The sequence below is a fragment of the Sturnira hondurensis genome, unplaced genomic scaffold (assembly GCF_014824575.4).
Source record: "Sturnira hondurensis isolate 20B ecotype Veracruz unplaced genomic scaffold, ASM1482457v3 Scaffold0008992, whole genome shotgun sequence".
NCBI classification, from domain to species: Eukaryota; Metazoa; Chordata; class Mammalia; order Chiroptera; family Phyllostomidae; genus Sturnira; species Sturnira hondurensis.
This window is the reverse complement of record NW_028081623.1, coordinates 2882018-2907290: the sequence shown is the minus strand read 5'-3', so window position 1 is coordinate 2907290 and position 25273 is coordinate 2882018. Positions and strand designations below refer to the sequence as shown.

The window sequence follows — 25273 nt, the reverse complement described above, 5'->3', positions numbered from 1 at the left end:
AAACTAAAAATTGTTAATAGTGTTTATCTGGAACTCCGTTCTATTTCAGAACCTTTTTTCAATGAAAATGTATTACTTTCATAGGTACAAATTACATCTCAGAAAAGTTGTGCAGCCTTTTAAGTTTACATACTTGGTTGCTCCATCGTCGTACGTTGCCATTAAGACTATTGTTCCATCCTGTATGGACTTCAGAAACTCAATCAATGGGGCCACATCTAAAGAAAAAGATTAAAGTTTTTGTTTTTAATAACTGAGTAACCATCAAGATAATCTGTAAAGTTAATAAGATAAAATAGTACATTTGTGCCCTGGCTGATGTAGTTGAATGGATTGAGCACCTGCCTGTGAGACAAAGGGTCACGGGTTTGATTCCCGTCAGGGCACGTGCCTGGGTTGTGGGCGAGGTCACTGGTTGGGGGGCGTGATGTGAGATGGGACCGGTTGGTGCATCTCTCACACATCAAAGTTTCTTTCCCTCTCTTTCTCCCTCCCTTCCCATCTCTCTAATAATGAATAAACTCTTTAAAATATATATTATTAAAAATACTAAGTTTATAAGTAAGTTCTAACGTAGAGTAGTCAAACGAGATAAATCTTAAGAAAATGTTAAAAAATTAAGTTTGCTTCTTAATATGATGCCACCATAACTTAAAATTTCCCACCCTGATTCATCCTGTGTGTCTTTTTTACAGACATTCAAGGGGCCGAATGAAAACTCCACGGGAAAGCCATTACTTATAATTTAAAGTAAGGAGCGCAGGGAGCAGGAGAGATGCTCACGGACTGCCTCAGTATGTGTAAATCCGTATGGGAACTTTTCTAAAAAGAGGATACATAAATTTTATCCAATTCACAAAAAGATCTGTAATTTTTAAAAATTATATAAATGTGTATACTGATTTAAGGGATCTCTGGGCAAAGCTACTTATTATAAACTAAGGGAAAGAATGTAGGAGAGTTAGGTGATTTGTTTTTGAGATGAAAAATCATATGTAAAGGAGTCAATTTAGTCAGTCCAAAGCACTTGGTTATGCCCATCTTCAAATTACTTATTCTTTTTTTTAAGATTTCAGACAGAAACCTAAAGGAGCCAAAACTTTGAAGTAGTTGTCCTACAGAAAAGAGAACTCAGATTTTTTAAACTTCCAATTTCTGTACCACTATTCTTAATTATATACCACAGTTTTTATTAAGAAACACTTATATATACAATATGACTGATATATATACAATATGAAACATAGCTGAACATTTAGTGCAGAGAGAAACCAAGTGAACACAAAAATGAAGCCACACGGCTGCCGCTACTGGGCTACAAGACACTGAGGGACGCCAACGTCAGTGCTGGCAACAGAGCAGCACTGACCACTCACACTCACCTCCTCCCCACATGTCAAAATATTTGGTGTCTAATACGTCTCCTGATTTTCCTGAAAGAGATTGAATTCATATCACATTGCGCAACTGAAATATACTCCACACTCTACAAATCAAATACTCTTAGTCAAAGACTCATGTAAATTATCTTTAGAACAACTTCAATTCTGAACTTTACCATCTGAATTACATCTTTCTAAAGGGTAATATTTGGGTAGTCTCACTAGTCTTGTAAGCCTAGGAGCAGCACACAGAATTCACAAGTGACTGCAGATAATTAATTCCAATGCAAAGTTAGACACTTTAGACATCCTTTTATAAAACTTACATTTATTTCCCTTTGTAAATCTTTTTTAAATTAAATAAATAGACAAATAGGTATGGACCCTTTTACCTAAGAAACTGAAGAAAGTAGAAACACAAAAGTTTACTTCTTATTTTGAAAGAAGTAAAAAGTATTCCCCTACATTACGGACTAGGAAAGGCAAGCTGTGCTTTAGCTCCCTTATATAGCTTTACCGAGGTATTGCTGCAGCGGGGAGAGGGGACCAGCATGCAGGACACCTCACTTCATAGATTCGTATTTTCAGATTTGACTCAGGGTTCATAAAACGATTTACTCTAATGAACTTATCAGAAGAATGTGGACCAATACTGAAAAGTTACAGTTAATCCTTGTTTTCGTTCCTCTCCCACCCCATCCAACAGTGCATCGCCCTTAGTCCTTGACACCCTCTCATTCGTAACACTTTCTCTTCACATGTTAGGGTTCCAACACCGGCAGCAGGAAGCCATGGATCTAATATGAGATGGCCTGAACTTCCTATGGGAAGTTCTCCACATGTTGCCACAGAAGTGGAAGCTTCCAAGAAAGCATGTGATAAATTCTCAGACATGAAGTCTCCACCTAGAGCTGGAGGTAATCAGGAAGGCAGCTGGGGCTTTACTGTCAAGAGGGGCACCTTCTGCCCTGACCCCTTGGTGTTGGTAGAGGAGATTTTACTTTGGAGCATATGAATACCCATCCAATACACCTGTCAACTAAAATAATGATCCTTACCATTTACCAAGGCAACATTGATCCCTCTTCCAACATTATTCTTAACGCCACTCATTAAACTGAAGGGGAAAAAATATCAAGACCAATGCAGAATTAGTGCACAAACATACATCAAAGAAAAAATCTTCCAAAAAATAAAAGGTTGGGGGTTTTATATATGTATGTATGTATGTGTGTGTATGTGTGTGTGTGTGTGTGTATATGTGTGTGTGTGTGTGTGATTGTTCAGTACTGCACAAACACTAAACACTTGTTTAGTACTGTATGTTTGTTTATTGCACAAACATACATCAAAGAAAAAATCTTCCAAAAAATAAAAGGTTGGGGGTTTTATATATGTATGTATGTATGTATGTGTGTGTATGTATGTGTGTGTGTGTGTATATATATATGTGTGTGTGTGTGTGTGTGATTGTTTAGTACTGCAGAGAAGATTAAAAGGTCTCTACTAAGAGAAAACAGCCCAACAGTACCTTTAAAGTAATGTCCTTAAATAAAATTTTACAATGTCCTTAAATATATACTTCACAAATAGAAATATGTATTAGCAAGAACCAAGGCAAAATATTAAGAGTTTCTTGCTACTCTGCACTAGATTACGAAATACCATTTCAGAAAATCCTTAGAACACGGGCACCATGCACATATTCTGCACCACCCTCCTGCACTTTCTGCAGCACTGAATGGGACATGAAAACAGGAGTGAGATGGATGCTCCCCACATCGTTCAACCTGAGCGGAACGAGCGGGGGGCACTCTCTGTGAGGGTTTCACCCAACTGTGAATGGGCTCAGTGTGAAGTTTATCCCTATACTCAGAAGTAATGCTGTGTTCACATAATGCCTGCATCTCACTGCGGTCACATGGTCACACCTGCAGGGATCACAGCCATGGCAGCTCACACACCATTGTAGACAATGACACTGAGGCACTAGTGAAGGCAACAATACCAGTTCAGTTTGTTCAACTAGAGTTGTTACACTAAAATCATGGGTACCTTTAATTTTAGAAATTAAAGGTAATTGTAATCCTCCCAGTGGTGTGCAGTTCAATGGTGATCAGCTAGTTTGAGGTCCAGTGTGGGGGCAAAGTATACAAGTATGAATACACACACGTATCCAGATATTTAGACTTCTACACATACATATACAGGTACATAAATTTACTGTGAATTTAACTGATTTTAAAGTATGTGTAGCACATAATTTCACAAATAATAAAATCTACAACACTTTATTGTAATTCCACAGAGCCAACTGATTCCCACTGAGTGTGTTAGCTGGTTTTCCTAGAACTCATCTGTAGTTACCCTGTGCTGCAACCAATGAACGAATGCAATACTAACTCTCAATCCTCAGCAGAAAAAACCAAGCATCCAAACAAAATGGAAAAGTGATATGAATAGTCATTTTACTGAAGAGGACATACAGGTGGCAAAAAAATAGGAGATATTCAGCATTACTAAACAGAAGGAAAAGAAAATTAATTGAGGTATCACACTACAAACCTATTAGAAGAGCTAAAATAAAATAGTGACAGTATCAAATGATGTCAAGTATACAAAGAAACTGTCTCTCTCAAACGTGCTGGTGGGAATGTAAAATGGCACACTCACTCTGGGAAATATTCAGCAGTTCCTTATAAAATCAAACACATGTTGACCACTCAACCCAGGATTCCTGGGAACTTTGTGGAAGAGAAGTAAAAGTATATGTCCACATAAAAACCTGTAGTTCATAGAGGCTTTACTGGTAACAGGCAAACATAGGAAACAACTGGAATTGTTTGGTTGAAGACAACGGGTGGTGGGTACGTCCACACCAAACAATAATGCTCGGCAGTGAAAAAGAGAGGGATCAGATTATTAACGTGCGCCAGTATTTCAAGAGCATTATACCAAGTGAAAAAAGCCAGTCTCAACTGTCACATACTGTGTGATTCTATTTCTACGACATTCCCAAACATCACAACCACAGAAATGATGAACAGATTAGTGGTCGCCAGGGGTCAGTGATGATAGGGGTGACTTATAACAGGGTGGTAAGAAAGAGACCTTTACAGGGATGAAGTAATTCTGTATCTTAATTGCTGTGTTGGTTACATGGGTCTACACATTTGATAAGTGGCACAGGACTGAACACACACACTGTGCCAATGACAATTCCGTGCTGCTGATACTGTTCTATAACGACATCAGAATGACCTGCATGGAGAGTATGCAGGACCTTTCTGCATCATTTTTGCAGTTTCTTGTAGTTTCTATAATTATTTCAAAACAAAAAATTAGAAAAGACTCTACTACAATGTCCATTTAAAAATATTAAGAAACAAAAAAGTATAAAGATTTGATTTTTAAAAACTTAGTAGCATTTAACTATTTATGTACCCATACTGGTTGCCTAGCTGCCTTCAAGGTTTCACTTGTAATTTTCTAAAATTTACATGTAATAAAGCACAGAACTTTTTATCTATGTGCAAGACCAATTCTGAGGTGGGTCCAACAATTCTGCTCAACCAAAGAGGGAGTTTCAAAATGCCTCTGTTCTGTTCCTTTCAGAAATATATAAGTGAACACTATTATTAATACTAATAGGCAACAGCTTTAATTAACTTGTTACATTAATAACTGTCACAGTGTCTTCTCCAAATATACATCATTTCAGAGTATGCTGTAGGGGTCTATCACAGAGCAAAGAAAAAAGGCAAGGAAGAAGCACTGTAACATGGGCTTGCCACAAGAGGGCAGCAGCGCACCAACTGTTGAAAATTCAATCAGGGAAACCTGTAATTGAAGCTTTTAAATGTATAAAGCTTAGTTGTCACTCTTACTAACAAAAATTGAAATGTTTTCTTTTATCCTTCATGAATATAAAGGTTCTCACTCCCCTACCACTCTTTATCTCCAGGCAAAAATCTAAAGAAAATGATCCTATGATCATAAAATCTATAGATAGAGTCCATCCATCTTCAACTACAATTGATTCAAACACCTACTACGTGTTTTGGGTACTACTTCTGTAGATGATTAGTTCAGAGCAAGGTTTAACAAACTGCAGCTCATGGGACAAATCCAGCTCACTGGGGAGTTTGTGTGTATGTGGGCATGTGTGTGTTCATGCGCACATGTTCATGTGCGTGGTTCAGTTTACTATTTGTAAGTTTAAAATGGTTTTTACACTTTTAAATGGTCACATGTTAAATAATTATATAGGTACTTGCATAATATTATTGATTTTACTTCTTCGCCCTCACAACCAAAAATATTATCTGACCCCAGGAAAAATAAAAACCTCTAAAAACAATCAGCTATATATTTCTGTACCAAATATGCAGATTACATAATAGAAAATAAAGTATTATTCCTAAAACCAGCTTTTATAAACTGAAATCAAATGAGTATATGTCCACAATAAAAGCTACATCCTGAACATAAGTTCTATGGGTTCTCTATACAAAAGAAAAAGCTACAATTTTTGTTGTGTGACACATATTCATACCCAGAAGTTTGTGTTTCTAACAAATGAAATGTATCTTAATCTCCACAACATATATCTTGACTGCATGTACTTATCCTTAAAGCCGCAACCATAACCCTAATCGTAACTCTTGTCTTTTGTCTGTATTAAGGTTTCTAATTAGGGTTTCTAACTCGGTCGATGCTATTATGGGCCTGACATTTCGTGTGGAGGAGCTCTCCTGGCCCCTCCCCCCAAATACACCACCACAGCTGTGACAACCCCAGATGTCTCCAGATTCTGACAAATGTTCCCTGGGGAGCAAAATCACCCTTATTGAGAAACACTAATAGTTTCTGAAATGAGCTGCATGTACTCAGGACACATGTAGGAAAATATTAAAATACCTACTTATGCATTTTTAGTATCTACTTACATATTTCAGTGAGTAACATGTAAAGTCTGTTGCCAATGGTGGGGACAGGGAGGGCAAGGTCAAAGGGCAGTGGCAGCCCTTGGCCAGGCCTTCCACTCACTTCCGTACCCCACTTCTCTAAGCAGTCAGTGTAGCAGTCACTGTTTTTCAATAAAAGTGAAATCATGCCATGGCTGAGTTTGAAAACCATCCATAGCTTCTCACTTCACTCAGAAAAATACCCCGAGTCCTTACCCGCAAGGCCTACAAGTTTCTACTGGCCTGGTTCTTTATGTTTTCTTTCAATTATATTTTTGTATTAGTTTAAGGGAGCAATTTTCAATCTTTTTTATCCTATGGTACACACAAACTAAGTACTGAAATTCTGTGGCACACAAAAACACATTTTTTGCCAATGTGACAAAAAAATAGGTATAATTTTGACTGGTTTACAAAAAATAATAGTAGTGATTAATTATCTACCCTTTTTGACCCAAAGTGACTTTTATTTAAATCGGGTGCCTATACTTGTACATGGGGATTTCTGATACCAAAAACTAACCAATCAGATGCAACCTTATTGTGCAACCTGACCAGTAAGATGCAACTCTATTATGTGACATATATTTCAAGTTCAAGATAGGACATTCACACTGGACAGCTATTGTTGTGTTGGCTGTCATCTTTTTTAAAAAAAATTTAAGGCCTCACTTGAGGACATACTTAATTTATTTTAGAGAGAGAGGGAGGGAGGGAAGGAGGGATGGAGGGAAAGAGAGGGAGAGAGGCAGGGGAGAGAGAGAAAGAGAGAAACATCAGAGTGAAAGAGAAAGATCAATCGGTTGCCTCCCATATGCATCCAACCAGGGATGAAACCCACAACCTTTTGGTGTATGGGAAGATGCTCCAGCCAACTGACCCACCCAGCCAGGGCTGTTGTCAGTTTTTTATCTGACAATTTAAGGGAAAAGAGGTTGGTGTTCCTGACTAAATAGTCAGGTATTGAACGTTTTAAAAATTCCTGCAGCACACTGGCTGAAAACTGATGGTGTAAGGTGTATGCCCAGTGGCTAGACAATCATGTATGAGTAAATACACAGTGGTTCCTTTGATATTTTCAGTACCCACCAGGCACTACAGAGTTATTATGATATTATTGACTGTATTTCCTATATTTTACTTATATCCTCCTAACTATTTTGTAACTACCAACTTGTACTTCTTAATCCCTTCACTTCTGGCCTGGCTCTTACTCCTTTCCAGCTCTTTCCCATCTTAGGGCCTTTGACCATGTCTTCCTTCTGTCTAGAATGTTCTTTCCCTACTTTTCACATGGCTGTCTTCCTTCTTACCCTTCAGTTCTCAGACTAAACACCATCCTGTTTGAGAAAGTATTCCTCAACTCAATCTAAAGTAAGTCACCTCAATCTCATCTGGGTCCTGTATCTGCACACCCTGCAACTGCACAGCTTGTGATGTGTCTCTGGCTTAAATATCATCGCCCCTACCAACTGTGAGTCCCGTGATACCAGGGATGATGCTCAATAATCACTTGGTGAGTAAGTGAATAAATTATGCTAAGAAAACTCAGACTCTTTCTTTAATCTTTTTGTTGGAAAAATTTTCAGTACAGAAACAGAAGGTATTGGAAGAAGTACAGGTCCTGGAGTTTTTCCACTGGGGAGATCTGGCTAGTCTTTTACCAGGGACTCTATTTCATGACCAAGGCACTGCTACAGAATCCCATCAATTATTTGAATAGCAGGACAACTCCCGAAATAAAGACGAATAGGTGGCCTGCCTCAATTTTACAGCAAGAGAAACTAAAATACAAATTCTACATGACATTTCCACACACTAGAAACCAAATTCCTTGGCTCTGAGCCCAGTATTTATTTTATCAGACTTCACTCCCTACATATTCTCACTTCTTTTTTTCTTTACAGCCTATATAATCTGTATGTAGAAAACCTGCTAGCAAAGAGTTTGATCTCTCTTCTACGCATTAAAACTTACACACTTCAGGTAGGTATGGGAAATCTGCAAAGACAATCCCATGAGCCAAGAATGCTAAGAAAACTTTCTTACTCTTATTTAGAATCAAACTTGCAGCCTGTCTAGCAAAATGAAGTAAGAAAATGAGAACATTCTAAGTTAATAGGAAGAGTATTATCTAATGTAAGATCTATAAACTAAAATCCAAGTGCTTTTTTACATAATTCAGTAAAACAGGATTATTATAATGAGAAATCAGAAAACAAGGAACTAACAATAGATTATTATTAGCATGAGGGAAAAAAAGCAAATTAGTTGGGACTTAAAGATCAACTAGCTCAAGCCTTTAATTTTTTACAAGAAAAGTATTATTATTACAAGAGGCTATGGAACCTAGCTGTAGCTAACTGGAAAAGGGGCTGAGGTAAATATTTAAAAGCTTCTCTATTAAAAAGAACAGACAAATGAAATTCTCAGAGAAACAGCCTAGTTTCCTCCTCTCTACCTGTAAAATCACCTCATTCTTTATTTTCATAATTAATGGCATATTTATTATTTTACATGATGCCTAAATAAGCTCATATATCTGATTTTCTAAGCAAGAGCAGACTAAAAGCAACCGGCCAAAGAAGGTTTTATGACTTCAGAAGCAGGAACTTGAACAAGTGACAGTTGACACTGAGGAGGGAGACTGCAAAAATCTAAAAATTGTACTTTGTAGAGCATCTCAATACAGGGAACCACTCAGCTTAGAGACACCGCCCTGTGCCATGAAGGGCTTGAGGCGATTTCTGGGTCATTTCACACTTCAAGGAACAGAACTCAAACATTTAGAATGAAAGGTGCTAGTTTGTAAGATACAGTGCTCGTTATCGAGGGCACAGCTATCAAATAGGACAGCAGTCTTCAACCAGAGTGCAAGAATTTTTAAAACATGTACTACCTGACTGACTATTTAGTCAGGAGACTGTGAGATGGAAACATGCCAACAGCCAACACAATAGAGACCCAGTGTGAGTGAATCAACATTACACCTATTTTTTTGTCAGATAGGCAAAAAATATATTTTTGGTGTGCCACAGAACGTTAGTAATTAGTTTATGTGTGCCATGAGGTGGAAAGGGTTGAAAATTGCTGAAACGGGGCGTTGCAGGGATGGAAACACTCATTCTCCGTGCTGCTCCAGCCCACGGCTCAGGCCACGTGTGGCTACTGGCACCTGAAGCGTGGCCAGTGTGACCAAGGAACTGAAGTTTAAATTTCAACTAATGTAAATGAATTATCCTTCTCCTGTGATTTAATAATCAAAGCATGGATCTATGGCTACCATATGGGACAGCACAGAGAATCCACTCAGAAAACCCCTCCTCTCTCTATGAAACTGGAGGAACATTGCTCTTATGTCACTCTTCAATATGAAATTCAAGCACTTTCCCAACTCCTTAAAGGCACGGGAAAAGTTGTATTATGAAAATGAAGTCACTTTTCTTTAGTAAAAGCATGCCCAATACATATTCAAACTATCCACTAAATTCAGGTTCAATTTGCTGTAACTTTATAGCATATGTTACACTTCCAAATGGATAAATACTCACACATTGTCCTCTAGGCAGATTTTGGGTCCCACTACATTGGCTGCTCCACTGGCCATTTTAAAAGCAAAATGCTTCTCAGGACAAGCTTTTGAGATCCCACACTTGTATCTGGGAGGCTTTGTAGCTTTGGAAAAGAGAGTAGTTTTTTTTAAAGAAAAGAATGTTAACAGACTCTATAATCAGTTTATTTCAAATCTCAAGCCACAAGGGAATTATGTAAATCACCAAGCCCTACAAATCATAAAACACACTCTGGGATAGGGGTCTCGGCAGGGGGGGGTCTTCAAAGAGCCTCAAAACAAAAGAAAAAGCACTGAGGGACCAAGCTTATAATTGACATTAATGAACCAAATAATATGATCTTGATGAGAGTAAATATATTTGATCTAATTATTTTTGTTTATTTATAGAATTCAGGAAGGGTGGTAGGTTTTGAATTGTTACTTTGCATTTTCAGTTCATAAATACAGAACAAATGACTGTGAACTACAAAGCCTAATGCATCACTGACTAATCTGTTCACATACTAGTTCTTTTTACACGCTTTCTGTACTTATTATACTGAAGTTAAAAACACTAATGAAACAAAACATTCGTATGAGTACATACCAAGAATACTGGGCTATCCGATCAAATAGCATCCTTGTACCTTCAGAAAGCAATGTCTACATCAGTTGTGCTCACACTGAACTATCTTTAGTATTTGAAGGTGAGTTCTCATATGCCTAAGGGGGAAAAGCAGAATACACCATCTGCAAATTATTGGGATGAAATACTTACAACGTGCAGCTGTGTCCAATGCAGACCTTGCTGAGAAAAAAAAAGTTATCTTTGTTAGAAGGAATAAGGCTATTGGAAAGTATCCACTTTTAAAACATATTTAGAGCTAACAGACCTATAAAAATAAAAGTGTTTGAATATTGCTCAGTATATAAGTAAAACATGAATATCACTTTAGAAAAACAGTGAGAAAGTAACATTAGGCTTCATAATTCAGTATAATCAATTAAGTAAAGAAACCATGGCTGGTAGTATTTTATTATAGACCATTTTATGTTTACATTTTGATTTTATTTTTAGTTACTATACACTTAATTCCCAGTCAGAAAACGAGTCTATGAACTTACCATTATTTTAATTTTTTAATATTTATTTATTTTTTGAGAGGGGGGAAGGAAGAGGGAAAGAGAAGGAGAAAAACATCAATGTGAGAGAGAAACATCAATCAGTTGTCTCTGGTACATGCCCTGACTGGGGACTGAACCCACAATCCAGGCTTGTGCCCTGAGGGGAAACTGAACCAACCACCTTTCACTTTGCAGGATGATGCTCAACCAACTGAGCCACACAGGTCATGGCAACTTACCATCATTTTTTAAATTTGTTTTTCACCTTTATTGAGATATAACAGACACTTAATGCTGTGCAAGTTTAAGGAGTACAACATGCTCCTTTGCTACATTTATAAACTGCAAAATGATGACCTCAATAGTATCAGCTACTACCTTCACCACATCACATAATCACCATTTCTTCTTTGTGGGAAGAATATTTAAGATCTAGGGGGTGGGATGGGATGGGAGTAATAGACAGAAAACTGTACTTGAATAAAAAAAAAATTCTTCCAATACAAAAAAAAAGAAAAAAGAATATTTAAGATCTACTCTCTTAGCAATATTCATGGATTATAGTATGATAAAGTATTAATAGCTGCAAACACCAAGCCCTATACGAGATTCCCCAACCTGTTAACCTTGTGGCTGGAAGTTGTGCCCTTTGAGCAATGTCCCCCACTGCCTCCCACCCCTGATCACCACCACTCTACTGTTAGTCTCTGAGTTGGTTCTTCTGAGATTCCACATTTAAGTTATATCATATGTACTTCCAACTTCCTTTTAAATAGCTTTAAATATATAGTTGGTGACTATTAGAGTGTTTAGAAGTTGTTGCTGCTTTATGGTGTTATGTACCTACGCACATAAAGCCCTAGAATATATACATAAACCTACCTCAGTGCTTAGGCTAGGAGATTTGGAGTGTGGGAAGAACACAAGAGGGATGGTGGCTGTGGAGAGTTTGTCTCAAAGACAGAAACATATAGTGTAGAATAAAAAAATAAAGGTTATTACTAAGAGTTTTATAATTTATCAGTTCAAGGAAGCCAGAATCTTCTGAGCCAATCTTAACTTGAATTCAGCAGACCTTAATCTGATTATCTACACTTATAGATTCTTAAAAGCACTACTGTCTGCCCCTCACCCAGGGATTACAGCTCAGATCATCAGCAGTGCTGTGGACAGCGACTTCCTGAGGTGGCTTCCACACATGCAGTGTCATAAATGTTTGCCAGCTGTTTTACTACAAACAGTTACTTAGTTTTTACTTCCGTACTATTTTGGATAATTGTGAATTTCCTATATCTAAGTCCATCACTCGAACCAGAGAACAGAAAGTTAAAGCTTAAAAATATTGTGTAAATGTTTAAAAAGAGAAAAATAACCAAGTAATTAAAGACTCATTAACTCTATAGAACACTCAGAATATTATGCAGGACTGAAGTTGTAAAGGCACCTTAGTAACATAGGAAATGTTAATGCATTTGGAATAAAGCATAAAGCAAACTTTATCTGTATTAAAAATATTCATGAATAAACACAAAGACCTGAAGGAAACAAAAAAATGATCAGTTAGTAAATTAGGGTACTGGGGCTTATTCTTTCAATTTTGTTAATTATGTAACAAATGTGAGGGAAGAAAACTAGAGCGATCACCTGGTCTAGTGTATTCACTTTTGAAAATGAGAAAACCCATGAAGTTATTAGCAACCAGTGACTAACAACAAGAGAACCAGAAATTGTCCATATTACTTTGTCCCGAATAAACATGTTTATCATGAGGCTCTGGTTTTACGCTGCTTACAGGGGAATGTTGTTCAAATCAGGGATTCTGGTCTTCCTAACTTGATCAGAGGAAGACGGAAGGATCAGAACATGGTAACATAATGTAGCTCCCTCACACAGGCTGGGCACTCTACCAGTATTTCGATAACTTGACACACCCACAGGAAATGGGGGGAGGGGCCTGAGCTGTGCATGCATGACTGGAGACTTCTCCTCCTTGCTAAAAACATAGTGGCCAGATGCGGGCAAAAGTAAACATGCCCGACACTGGCTTTCACTGGTTGGAAGGCTGGACACTCCCACTCACTTTCAGTGCATGGGATTCTGGGAGAGGACTTTGGAAGCAGAGCACATTAGAAAGCAAAAAGGTAGTTGGTTCTTCCCCCCTCCTGCTGGTGTGAACGGTTGCCAGCAGGCCTGTGCTCAAAGACCTAGGGGTGCGCACTTCAAAAGATGCCTAGAGCTGGACAGCAACTGCAGACCAGCTAAACCACCTCCGTTCATGATACTTCGGGTGGGAAAAGAGGTTCCTGGTGCAGCCTGGAACTGAGCTGGCAGAGGGTGACGGTGATTTTTTCTTTGGGTGTCTTAGAGGGAACAGGCTTTGAAGCAGAAACTTGCCATGACTTCCAAAGACCTTTGTGATATCATTCAGCACTGTGAACAGATTTTTATTCTTGTGTTTTCAGTTCTTGAACCTGCATAGGAGTTATAATGACCAACTCTGACTTTTCCTTTCCCTTACTTTTGTTACTCAGGTATTTTAGGCAGCAGCTTGCCATTAATTTAAAGATTCTTTTCTTTTCCACTGAACTCTGTTTTTGGAGATTTGTCTGGTAGGTGGTGAGCTGTTGGACCCCCCCTACTGTTTGGGTTCAGTAACACTTTTGCATAGATTATTGATTTGAGAATCATCCGTGTTTTAAAGAGAAAAAAATGGGAACAAAGAGGTTTACAGATTTGATTTGTTCTAAATCATAATTAGTAACTGTCGGAGCTAGTTTCCAAAGCCATATCTTATTCTAGCACCCAACCTCATGTTGCACCATCCCAGAAATGAGAATGTCTGAGGCCTTATGATTGCACATGCAAAAACTGCTAGTAATGGTAGGAGTAGAAAGCCAACACGCGGAGTTTTCACAACAAGCTTTCTGACTTTCAAGTGTAGGACAGACTGTACAGGGTTTAAGACCTAAGACAAGGAGTCCACATGGATGATGCTGAAGTAATCCAGACAGAAAAGGGTTGTAGCCCAAACAAAGGCTGTGAAGGTGGGCTTGAAAGAAGTAGGCAGGTCCAGAACAACTAAAGAAGCAACACTGGGGGGACCTGGGAATAGACCAGGTGGAGGGGTAATGGAAAGGGAGGAATCAAGTTTGTACCTCAGACATGTAGCTTTAGAAGCATTCATTTATTCATTAACATGAGCCAAAAATAAATACATACAAACATACATACATACACCACCATCTCTGAATTCAAGATGTTTATAATGTAGTGAGGAGATGGGAGTGGGGGAGGGACAGCAAGTTCTGTGTTGGACTTGTTAATTTTAAACACTTGGAGAAGATCCAAGTGGCAAAGTCTACAGGCCTAGGATACCGGTATAACTAGAAAATGAGCCAGTGATTGGGTGGTGCCACCCAAGAAAGAGTATAAAGTGAAAGGAGGCCTGAGGAGAGAATCTCAGAGACACCAATAATCACTCACTGCTCAGAAAGGACTGGCTGAAGAAAGAGACGTAGAAGGAAAATCAGAGATGAGCCTCAAAAATGGTCAAATTAGTTTGCTTGTAAAACTTAAATGTAAAAAGAGTAAAGGCTACTCAGTTCAAAAAATTTTACTGGGATATATATAACTTTGGAAAAAGCAGTTTCTTAATCATCAGGCTTTTAAGGAAATAACACTACCTCCATTTAATTTGTGCATAAATAGGGGAGATGCTTAAAGATAAAGAAACACGTGAAAGACTTTTCTTTCCAGATGAAAACTATTTTTTATCCAATATCCATCAACACTGAAAGTGAAAGCCCTACTAGCCCTGAAATAATTACAATTTTAACACCTAGAAGCCAACAGGTTACTTTTCACCAATAAAACAGGATTATTTTCCACATGTAGCATGTGACCAGAGCACACAGACACAAATCCTACCTTTTCTGCAACTTTTATTCCTCAAACTATCTTGATAGCTTTAATCCTTAATTTCTTTTAACACATACAACTTTTCACTTCAAAGAACAGAAACAATAAACATTTCTAAATTGGTTTCATCAATAAATATCTTTCAACAAGTCAGGCTAAAGAAATCAGACAATTATTTTATACTTTAGTTTTTAGTAATGTGAAATAATTTATGTATATGCTATTTCAATGCTAAGTCTGAAAGGGTAAAAATAATTCAATATAACATTAAGTACTTACTGCAGTAATATGCAAAAAATAACTTGGACTGTGTTCATTACATTCAACAGATGTTCAGTATCCATGCTGAACACTAACACTACTAAACTACATTAAATTGCAGTCATAACTAAGACTGGCAGACTGCACCAATGCTGACAGCCTGGCTGTGACACTGTATGTAGTTTTATCAGATGTTAGTGAAAAACTGAGTAAAGAGTATATGCAATCTCTGTGTGTTATTTCTTACAAGTGCTTGTGAATCTACAGAATAAAAAGTTTTATTAAAAACAGTTTTTAAAAAATCACGATCTACTTTGATAATTTCAACTACTAATTGTAGGCAAATTTTTCATTCTTTCTTTCTAGAAATAAGTTCATTTTGTTTTCCTAAAGCAGTACTATACAATATACCTAAATCTAAATTCATGAAACTACTAAGATATATCAACATGAAAAATGGAAGTATTTACCACCAAGAGAATTATAGTTATTAGATTTACCAGGGTGAATAAGTTGTATATGTCTAGTCATTTATGTGTATATATGTTGTATACTTGAAACTAATGAAACATTTTATGTTGACTGTAATTTTAAAATTTTTAATTTTTTAAAAAAAGACACATAGTTAATCTCATGGTCCCCTGAGATACTGACTTTAGAAACAATCCTAATGTCCAGGTAAACTTGCTACCCTTTGGGAAACTGTCAGATGTCAAACAAATGGCAAAACAACCATATCTCCATCTGTGCTCCATGATTCTGAAATGAGAAGTAAAATATGACCATACAAATCAAATTTTCACCAGTTCAATGGACTGGAATCCAATATGGGTTTGTGGATATGGTGTATGACTAAAGTTGTAACAACATCAACCACTTGCCCTAAGAATGCCTCGATCAAACAGCTCAAACACACTCTATGAGACTCTGCAGGTTCCAACACCAGGAAAACTCAAAATGAAGAGAAACAACTCTCCTAGTTCAAGAAGCGCAGCATTTGCTCATAGCTGATGGCCAGCAGCTTTTCAACTAACACAGCTGTAAATGAATCCCACTTTGGAAATGCTCTTTTTCCATCTAAAAATCCTAATTCCCAATTACCTACATTCATTTCCCATTCAATGAGCATTTATTATTTATGGGCCTAGCACTAGATACTGGGTGAAGCATCAAGGTATTACTGCCCTCAAAATTTACTACCTGGTAAGGGAAGACAATACATAAAAAAGATAAAAGAAAAGAAACTATAATGTGAGGCAGAATAAAACCAGTGTCCAATTGAGATATAACTACCATGCATTAGAACAAATAGTTCAGAAACAGGAGCAATACATTCTAATAGGGAAAAGGGAGGTTCAAGTGCAACTTCTCTCAAGAAGGGGACATTTATGCACTTTTGAAAATGGACAAGATTAACAGATGAAGGGAGACAAGAAAGAAGTGCAGGCACAAGCAGAGGCTGGGGAATGAAAGGGTGGGATCTGTGTCCCTAGATCACATGCGGACTGGCAAAGTGAGTATGAAGCAAGGGTGAGGAGGGGCAGAGAACAGGTGAGAGAAGCAGAGGTAGGTTGGGGGGTCTGAATGCCATCGTGAGTAGGCAGTGTAGATTTCATCCTTTGGTAATTGGCAGTGCTAAAGGTCCATGAGTTTTAGTAACTCTGGCACTGGTGAGACAGGCAGATATCAAAGAGGAAAACCCCCTTTGACGGTGACAGAAAGAGTCCAGACTCCACACGAAGATCCAAACTAGGGTAAACACTGGCTTCACCCAGACTCTTCTCTCTGAAAACATTGCACCTTTTCCCAAAAGTTCGGTTTGTACCAACGGTCCAGTTGCCTCCCTTCATTCAAGAATCCTGCTTTTCTTGTCTGTCAATCTCCACCGATTTGTAATTCACTGAATCTTTGTCCAAGGCCTCTAGACAAATGAAAATCTCTCCATGACTTCAAAAAAGAAAAAAAATGTTCGACCTGCTCCTGCCTCAAACTACCATCTAATAATCTTCCTCCTTAACCATCAGCCTTTCTAAGAATTAGTTACACACACCCTTCCCTCAGCAACACTGACCAAGTCCTCCATGCCTTCAGTGTGTTTCTGCCCCACCATGCAGCTGAAACCAGCTGCACTCTCCAAGGCCACCGGACTGGGCCTTTGGAGTAACAGAAATACCATATACCGAAGAAGTCAGTCAAGGCTCACTAACTTCACAATAAGTACTCTATGTTGAATCTATGTGCAATACTTCATTTTAAGGCCTGCACTGAAAAACAGATGGTTCAGAAGAATAATCACTACATTAACAGAAGTGATTGAAAGGGAAGCTTCCTTAACTTGATAAGATCAAAACTTAATATAAAAAGATGATGTGATGAAATATGACTACAATTTAACTATTTGCAACATCACTAATATGGAAGAAAACTCCAGCAGGTAGAAGCAAGTGCATTGCTATGATTTACCTGGGACTATAAAAGGCAGAATTTAGTACAACATGAGGAAGTACACTTAAGTAGTCATTGTAAGAAATCCACCTAAAAATGTTTATACAGAAATTGATGACTACACGTCTGAATTGTCTAAAGCCTTGATACTCAGAATGTGGTCCATGCACAGGAACCTCAGGTCCACCTGGGAGCTTGTTAGAAATTCAGACTTCCAGGCCCCACCCCAGACAATCAATCAGAACCTGCATTTGCCAAGACTCCCGGGCAAGTCCTTTGACAGCAAAGCTTGAGAAGCACTGGTTTAAGGGAGTCTTCTTGTAGTTGCTGTTGTTTTACATTAACTTCAAAATAGGTTTATTACTAAATGTTTATTTTTTCGTGGTAGCCTCAGTGACTTTTTTTGGTGTTTATCAAGTATTGCTGTTTTCCTTTTCTTATCTTTTTCAAAACTAAGTTTTAGATGTATTGAAAGAAGAATGTTGAAAAGACTTTTACAAAAGTTTGCTGTAACTAAATAGACTTGTAATTTCATGTATATTTTTTAGGATTATAGAATGGTATAGATACAGAATATATGTTCATTTGGTTTTTTTCAGTTTTCTATTTTGTGTTTCTTTGTTTGCCCAAAGCATTTTGTACAAACATTAAATTAGATAAAGAAATATAACAAGCAATTTAACAATCATCTATAATCTCACTCCCACATTTGCTTCTAGGTGGGTTTTTTTGCTTTTAATTTTAAAGAAATAAAACACAAAGCTCAAGTCTCCTTATCTACTACCCAAGTCCCACAGATAACTAATGAATTTGGTGCTTAGCCTCCCTGTTAGTGTTTTTTAATCTAAATATTCTATTGCTTATGCTATTACAGTTCTCCCAATTTTCCCTCCTTACATCTGAAGCCAGATGTAAAGGGAAGTGAATTAGGTCTTGTGGTTTCCTTCCAAATACTAATTTATGTAAAACTATTCCAGAGATCTGAAAGCTGTTTCATTCACTTTCTGCCTAGTAGGTCAAAATACTGTTAATCGGTTTCACAGCCTCACCTTTCAGGCATAGTTTTTTAATACCTTAAGCGACTGCCAGAACTTATGCAAACACTTCAAATGTCAATTTAGTTTTATTAACATAAATATTTTGTTAAAAACTGAGTTAAGGTAGCTTGTAGTGGTGTGTTTACAATATAGCATTAAACAAATTGGTAAAAAGAAAAATGCTGCAGAAGGAAAATAAAGGGAAAAAAGCAAAATAGATTTCTACAGCTGGCATTTAAAACGCACTACTGGGGCTCCTGACCACTTTTTAACTGAGGGTTAGGTTCAGTTTCAAGTGTTCTAGCGACCAACTCAAACAGTGTGTGGTATTTTTTAGAATGCACATTTAGAATGCAATGAATGATGACCCTAAGCGTGTATGAAATAGATCCCATTAAATGTATTCAGCATGTTGAATGGAAGATTTATGCTTTATACTGAATTAATTTTAAGACTTTCTATTGTGTATTTTATAATATTCTAATGAATCATGCCTGCTGGTATAATTACATTTTCTTTTCTAAACAGACTAAACAACAGTCACTCAATGTTGATAAGTAGTAAAGAAACAATCACACCAAAAAGAAGATTTAAGAAAGGGAAAAAACAGAACTTACCAAACAGACTTCCTAAACTTGCATCCATTTTTATTTCAAATACTTGAGAAATAACGTAAAATGTCAGTAAAAATACTGCCACAGCTACCACCAACTTCGCAGCACCTAGGTAAAGGGCAGAAATAAGCTTATGGGCCCATAAAACTTTTATTATATAACATTTCAATGAAGAGTATATAGGTTTATAGAAAAAGCTTTAAGAGTAATCAATTTTTACTTTTTACCTATTGAACTTAATTTCACTTGAGTTACAACAAAAATTACACCAAATATCCATCAAGATAAAGGATTTTCCTGATCAAAGAATTTTCAGATTGATAGCAATCAGGCAAAGCACTGTTTGAGTCACCTGCCTGCTTTTGTCACCAGCACTGCTGGTTGATGACACAGAGGGTCATGGCTGATGGAAGACTGCCCTAAGGTGTGTTGGTGAACGCATCCCTAATTCTTTTTAACTATAAGGCCAATAGTACTATCCAGTATGACACCAAAACACTGAACCTTCTGCAGACACTAACACAGCAGAGCAAGCTGTCCCCTGACGGGGAGTTCTCAACTGAAATGTCCTATCACCAACTGACCTATCTCTTGAGGTGCATGCATGCTCCTGGTATGGTGAACAAAGAAGTATTCCTTCTCACACTTGATATCTAGTTCAAGACAGGCCTTTCCCACTCCTACACAACTTCATCCAGCTCCTACCACAGGTTGTTCACAATGTGGTTACAGGGTAAGCTCCTTGAAGGCAGACTCTTAGTCTTCCATACTTTTATATCTTTAACCATTTCTGAGTGCCTTACAAATAGTTAGCATTCCTATAAACTAATTAAGTGCTTAATATTAATCACCATGTGTCCTTTTTCTCCAAAACTATGTAAATCTAGGAAAGTAAAAAGCAGGAAAGGAAATGGAAAGTGACAGAAAGGAAACATCTTCCTCTGACCCTATAGATTTCAGAGACATCTCATTAGGTTACTTGGGAACAATATGAGTATTTCCCTGTCCAATCTCCAACACCCTCACTTACCTAAAGTTTAATTTATACTGCTATAAAAGAGGCAGCCCTGGTCAGCATGGTTCAGTTGGTTGAAGTATTATGCTGTAAACTGAAGGGTCTCAGGTTTGATTCCTGGTCAGGGTACATGCCCAATTTGTAGGTTTGATTCCTGATTGGGGTGCATAAAAGAGGCAACTGATTGATGTTGTTCTCCCTCCCTTCCCCTCTCTCCAAAATCACTAAGCAGGTCCTCAGATAAGGACTAAAGAAAAACAAAAGAGGCAGAAAATATCATCAGTTACCTCATTCTCCTCAAGGAAACGAAGGTGCAGAGGTGAGGCAGCTGGCCCAGATTACAGATACTGCGATGGCAGCACGGGGACCAGGATGCGGAGACCCCACCACAGCCCAGCGCTCCGCACAGCACTGTTCTAACCCCCAGTTACTACATTCTCCCTGAAACTACTCAAGCTAAACTTACTGGGTAAGGAAGAGTGAAAAAGCACTATACTCCTAATTCCATAAACCTGAAGATATGAGGACTACGTCCTCAAGAGGAGGGAATGAACTGAGGGAATGAACTCAGTCTCCAAAAGGCTGAGGATGCTGAGAGGCAGCAGTTTCTCAGAGCTGCTCATTTCTGCTGAGAAACATTCTAAATATAGAAATGAGGTGGCAATAAAAAAACCTAACTACTAAACTTATCAACCTCAACCCACTTCCGTTTCCTATCTTCTCCCCTCCCAAAACTGAGCTTCCTAGTTTCCAGAGCAACTACAAGTTGCCTATATTTTTAGTACATAAGACAGTGAAGTTCCACGAGGCTTTGAAATCTCCTCCCCCCGGGATCTAGCGGGGTACCTGGCACATAGTACTACCCTCGACAAGTCTTTCCTAAATATAGGAATGGTAATAGGTGGTATATTCCTTCTTGATAATTTAAGACCCTTGGTATGAAGATTACATATTTTCATGATAAGTTAATATCTCATTTTCTAGCCAGCATGGGCCAGTGCAACTAGAGATTATCTCCCCCTGTTCTCTAAAGCAGAGAGATGAAACCCTTGCTGTTCAAGATTGAAATATTAAAATAAAAAGTTTATAAAATATAGAAGCTCTGGGCTAGATTCAATACCAAGTTGTACCTGAACCCATACTAAACACACTATATACGTCATATATATACATAAGAAGATCTGTCCGGAAAAAGCCCAGCCATTTTTAATGTAAGAATGGTTTGTGTGTGATCCATGTAATCTGGCAGCCAAGGAGAGTGGACTGGAATGTGCATGTGTGAACAATAACAACTTCATTGTACTAGTCAGTGGACGAGGCAGATGCCATTGAGTGAGCACATGTTCTTTGTGGCCATCGCATTCAAAACGACTGAGCAGAGCAACAAATCTGCATCAAATTTTGCATTAAGCTTGAACATTCCTCCACAGAAACTATTCAGATGATTCAGAAGGCCAGAGGTATGGGTAACTGGTGATTGGCAGCTTCATCATGACAATGTGCCTGCTCATGCATCAGGTCTTCTGCAGAGTGTTTTGGTGAAATATCAAATCACCCAGGTGACTCAGCCCACCTGGAGCCCAGATTTGGTGCCCTGTGACTTCTGGCTTTTCCCAAAATTAAAATTATTGAAAGGGAAGAGATTTCAGATCTTCAGTGAGATTCAGGAAAATATGACAGGGAAGATGATGGCAATTGGGAGAATTCTGTGAGGTCCTAAGGTGCCTACTTTGAAGGGGACTGGGGCATCACTGTCCTATGTAAAATGTTCCTTGTACCTTGTATTTTCTTTAGTAAATGTCTCTATTTTTCATAGTACATGGCTGGATACCTTCTGGACAGACATATACATACCACACACATGTACACATATACAGTATTTTTTAGTGCTTACTGCAGAGCTACATGCTTTATAAGCATAATCTCTCTTCTCAGCTTTTCAAGATAGTTATTTTCACTTGACAAATAAGAGAAACAAGGCTAAAAATTTAGACCACTTGCCAAAGTTCACACGACTCTTCAGTGGTAGAACTGAGTCTTAAACCAAGGCATAGTCACTTATATTGGACCATCAGAGGAACTAGGAGGACACAAACACTCCAAGGAAGAGAAAAGTTAGGAGTGGAGAAACCACTGGTAACAGAACAAGCAGATGTTCCTTAAGCGAAGCAGGCAGCTGAAGGCTAGCAGAGCCTCCATAACATCAGAGTTCTGAAATGTCCGTCACAGAGGGTCTCTTCCAGAGCTGATCATCATCCAATTCTGAACCTGAAGGGGCCTACAAATGCCACACCATGGTTCTCATTCATAACTTTCATGAGGTTCCCTACTCCTTCTTGCCATGAACTGCACTAATCTGAGTACACCCTATTTTTCACCAACCAAAAAGCATAAACTTTACACAGCAATGCCTCACTAGGAATGACCATAAACACATTTCAAAGCAACAAGGATTTTTTTTAACTAGAAAGGATTAATTAGTTTGAAAGAAATAAACAAATAGCTAATCTTCCTTATTCGCTCACTGAAAGCAATCCCTTGAAGAACTACACTAGAAACAGTGCCAAACGTAAAATAAGCACTCAGTGAACAATTACTCATTAATTAACCTTGGTATTAACTGTCAGAACCAGGGAAATGAACTGGCTGACAAAGTTAATTTCAACTAGAGTGAATGTACAATTATATGAGAAAGGGGAACTTGCTTTGATTATTTCAAATAACTATGTTTAATTAAATAATGTACTTTTAAAATCATCTGGAAATAAGTGATCATAGTCCAGCTGTATCCAAAGATAATATTTTTGTTAAAAGCATAAGACATTAAACCATTAGATGGGTATTTTTTTAAGCCACAAACAAACTCTTGGTTTCTGGAAATATTCTTGTTTAGTAATTGTACAGTTACTCAAAATATAATGTTTTTGTAAGTCTATGACCAAGTCAAACTTCTACAAAAGCATTAGTAAACATCCCTCAGTTATCTTTGTTTAATAATCATGACTTTAGTCACCTGTAGAAAGACTTATTTGCCCTCCCACCTTGATTTTAGGTTCTTCTAAGAGATGCTCCCATAGGAAAATATTTTGTTTGCTGGTGAGTGGATGATAAAAAAAAGACTAACTTGATTTTGAGGATTTACAGGTTATCTTCTATGTGGAACACACACTTAGCAGAAATTTCTACATAAAGTGTATACTACTTGAGGACCACACTTCTTTTCACTTGGAAGAGGTAAGTCGTCAGCCCCTCTAGTTATTTATGGATCTATTCTTTTTAAGTTTAAGGATTACTACATTAATACTAGGAACAACAAGTGGTAATTTTCAATTTGCTCAGTATGCTGCCTAAGGAACAGATGTCTCTATGCATAATCTCATTTAGGAAGATTGAACTTGAATTAGTAAATACAGGGTGGGGCAGAAGTATGTTTACAGTTGTACATATGGGAAATAACACAATAATTAATAAATAATAATATTTATTATTAGGTGAGCAAACAGAGTAAACTCTGTTTTGTGTCCTCACCACTGTAAACCTACTTCTGCCCCACCCTGTACACAGTCATTTAAGCAAAAACACATTATCGAATCCTGTGCTTACATCAGTTTTAATTTATGTATATCCAAAGGGAAATTTTAAGCTTTGAAACTTTACAGCTCCTTTTCCTTAACAAGCTAGAACTTATCAAAAACAAAAATCAGTCCCCCAAGGTCATCAAATTGTTCTTCATGTGGACATTATACATTATTAGGCAAATAAACTAAATGTACAAGAACATGAACACTGAAATCATAACAAATTATTTAGCATAATTTCAATGAAAGTACCCCTACTTATGTAACACTCACTAAATGTCCAATTTATGATTTTCCAATTATAAAAAAGTAAAGAGTCTAAATAATGATTTAGCTTGTTATATTTCAGCTTTGCATTTGACCCAGAAAAAGATTATTTACCTTCTCCAAACAAACAAGTTACACAAGAAGCAAAATTTTTTCTACTGAATGGACATATTTATCTTACCTGCTACCCTCATGTTTGGTTTTTCAGCCTTTGGCACTTTTCATTAAATAGCTCCTAAAAATCAAAAAAGGCAAACAGCATTAGGTCTAGAGGGAACATTCCTTCTCAGATTGAATCTGAAGTGTATTTATTAAACTAAGAGTCATGACATTCTAAGCATTCTAAAAATATTGACATCTAATGAAAAAACTCTCATGACTGGGTGTGTCCCCTGCTGCTGGACCATGAAATCTGCTGAGGGGAGAGTCCTGTCCTCCACTGTGTCCCCCAGCTCCCAGCTGAATGAACAAATGAGGGGAAACCAGCCATCAGGTTCGTGAAGAGGAGCCAATGCCTTATTACTGTTAGTGATTATGCATCCATTAAGGAACTTTGGATATTTAGTCCAAACTTTCAGTTTGCAATTGAAGGTCAAAGGGTTAAGCGGCTTCTCCAGTCAGTCATGGAACAAATTAACTGTAGAAGGGGTCCAGGGTTTAAAGGTCTGCCGGTCCTGCTGCAGGGCTCGCTCCACTAAAGGATGACACTTCATTTTTACTGTGACATAATTCAGGAGTCATTATGACAAGCACTTATAGAAAAGCCTTCTTATTTTAATACCAGGCTTCTCCTTCTCTTCATGTTTTCAATTTAAGTTTATAAAAATATACATTCACAAGTGTAGAATTAAAATTTTAAATACTGCAGCAATTATTGACAGTGTATGTTAATCATCAATGAAGAAATTATCCTTTGGTATTATCTGAATAACAACAAATAGATACTGGAAAAAATCTGTGTATATATATTTCCCTCCTAAGAAAGAACTCAGGTAAAATTTTAAAAAGCAAATGGAAAACCAAGTAAATGTGATTAACAGGAAATTCATGCCCAAGTTTAGCCAGACAGCTACTTTAGTCTACTCAGTCTATGGTACAGGAAAGGAATTCA

General features: G+C 37.6%; 1 protein-coding gene across 3 annotated transcripts in view; it reads right to left on the bottom strand.

Annotated features, from left to right (window-relative positions):
* Positions 1-25273, bottom strand: part of FAM3C (FAM3 metabolism regulating signaling molecule C) — a 67010-nt gene that overhangs the window by 30126 nt on the left and 11611 nt on the right. For all 3 annotated transcript variants that reach the window (XM_037056519.1, XM_037056520.1, XM_037056518.1), the window contains exons 2-8: positions 24344-24397; positions 19306-19410; positions 10681-10710; positions 9901-10024; positions 2441-2499; positions 1383-1433; positions 134-218 (exon numbers count right to left, since the gene is read on the bottom strand). In XM_037056519.1, the coding sequence (XP_036912414.1) occupies positions 134-218; positions 1383-1433; positions 2441-2499; positions 9901-10024; positions 10681-10710; positions 19306-19410; positions 24344-24356 (467 nt within the window). In that variant the 5' untranslated portion in view covers positions 24357-24397. The remainder of the gene's footprint in view (positions 1-133; positions 219-1382; positions 1434-2440; positions 2500-9900; positions 10025-10680; positions 10711-19305; positions 19411-24343; positions 24398-25273) is intronic.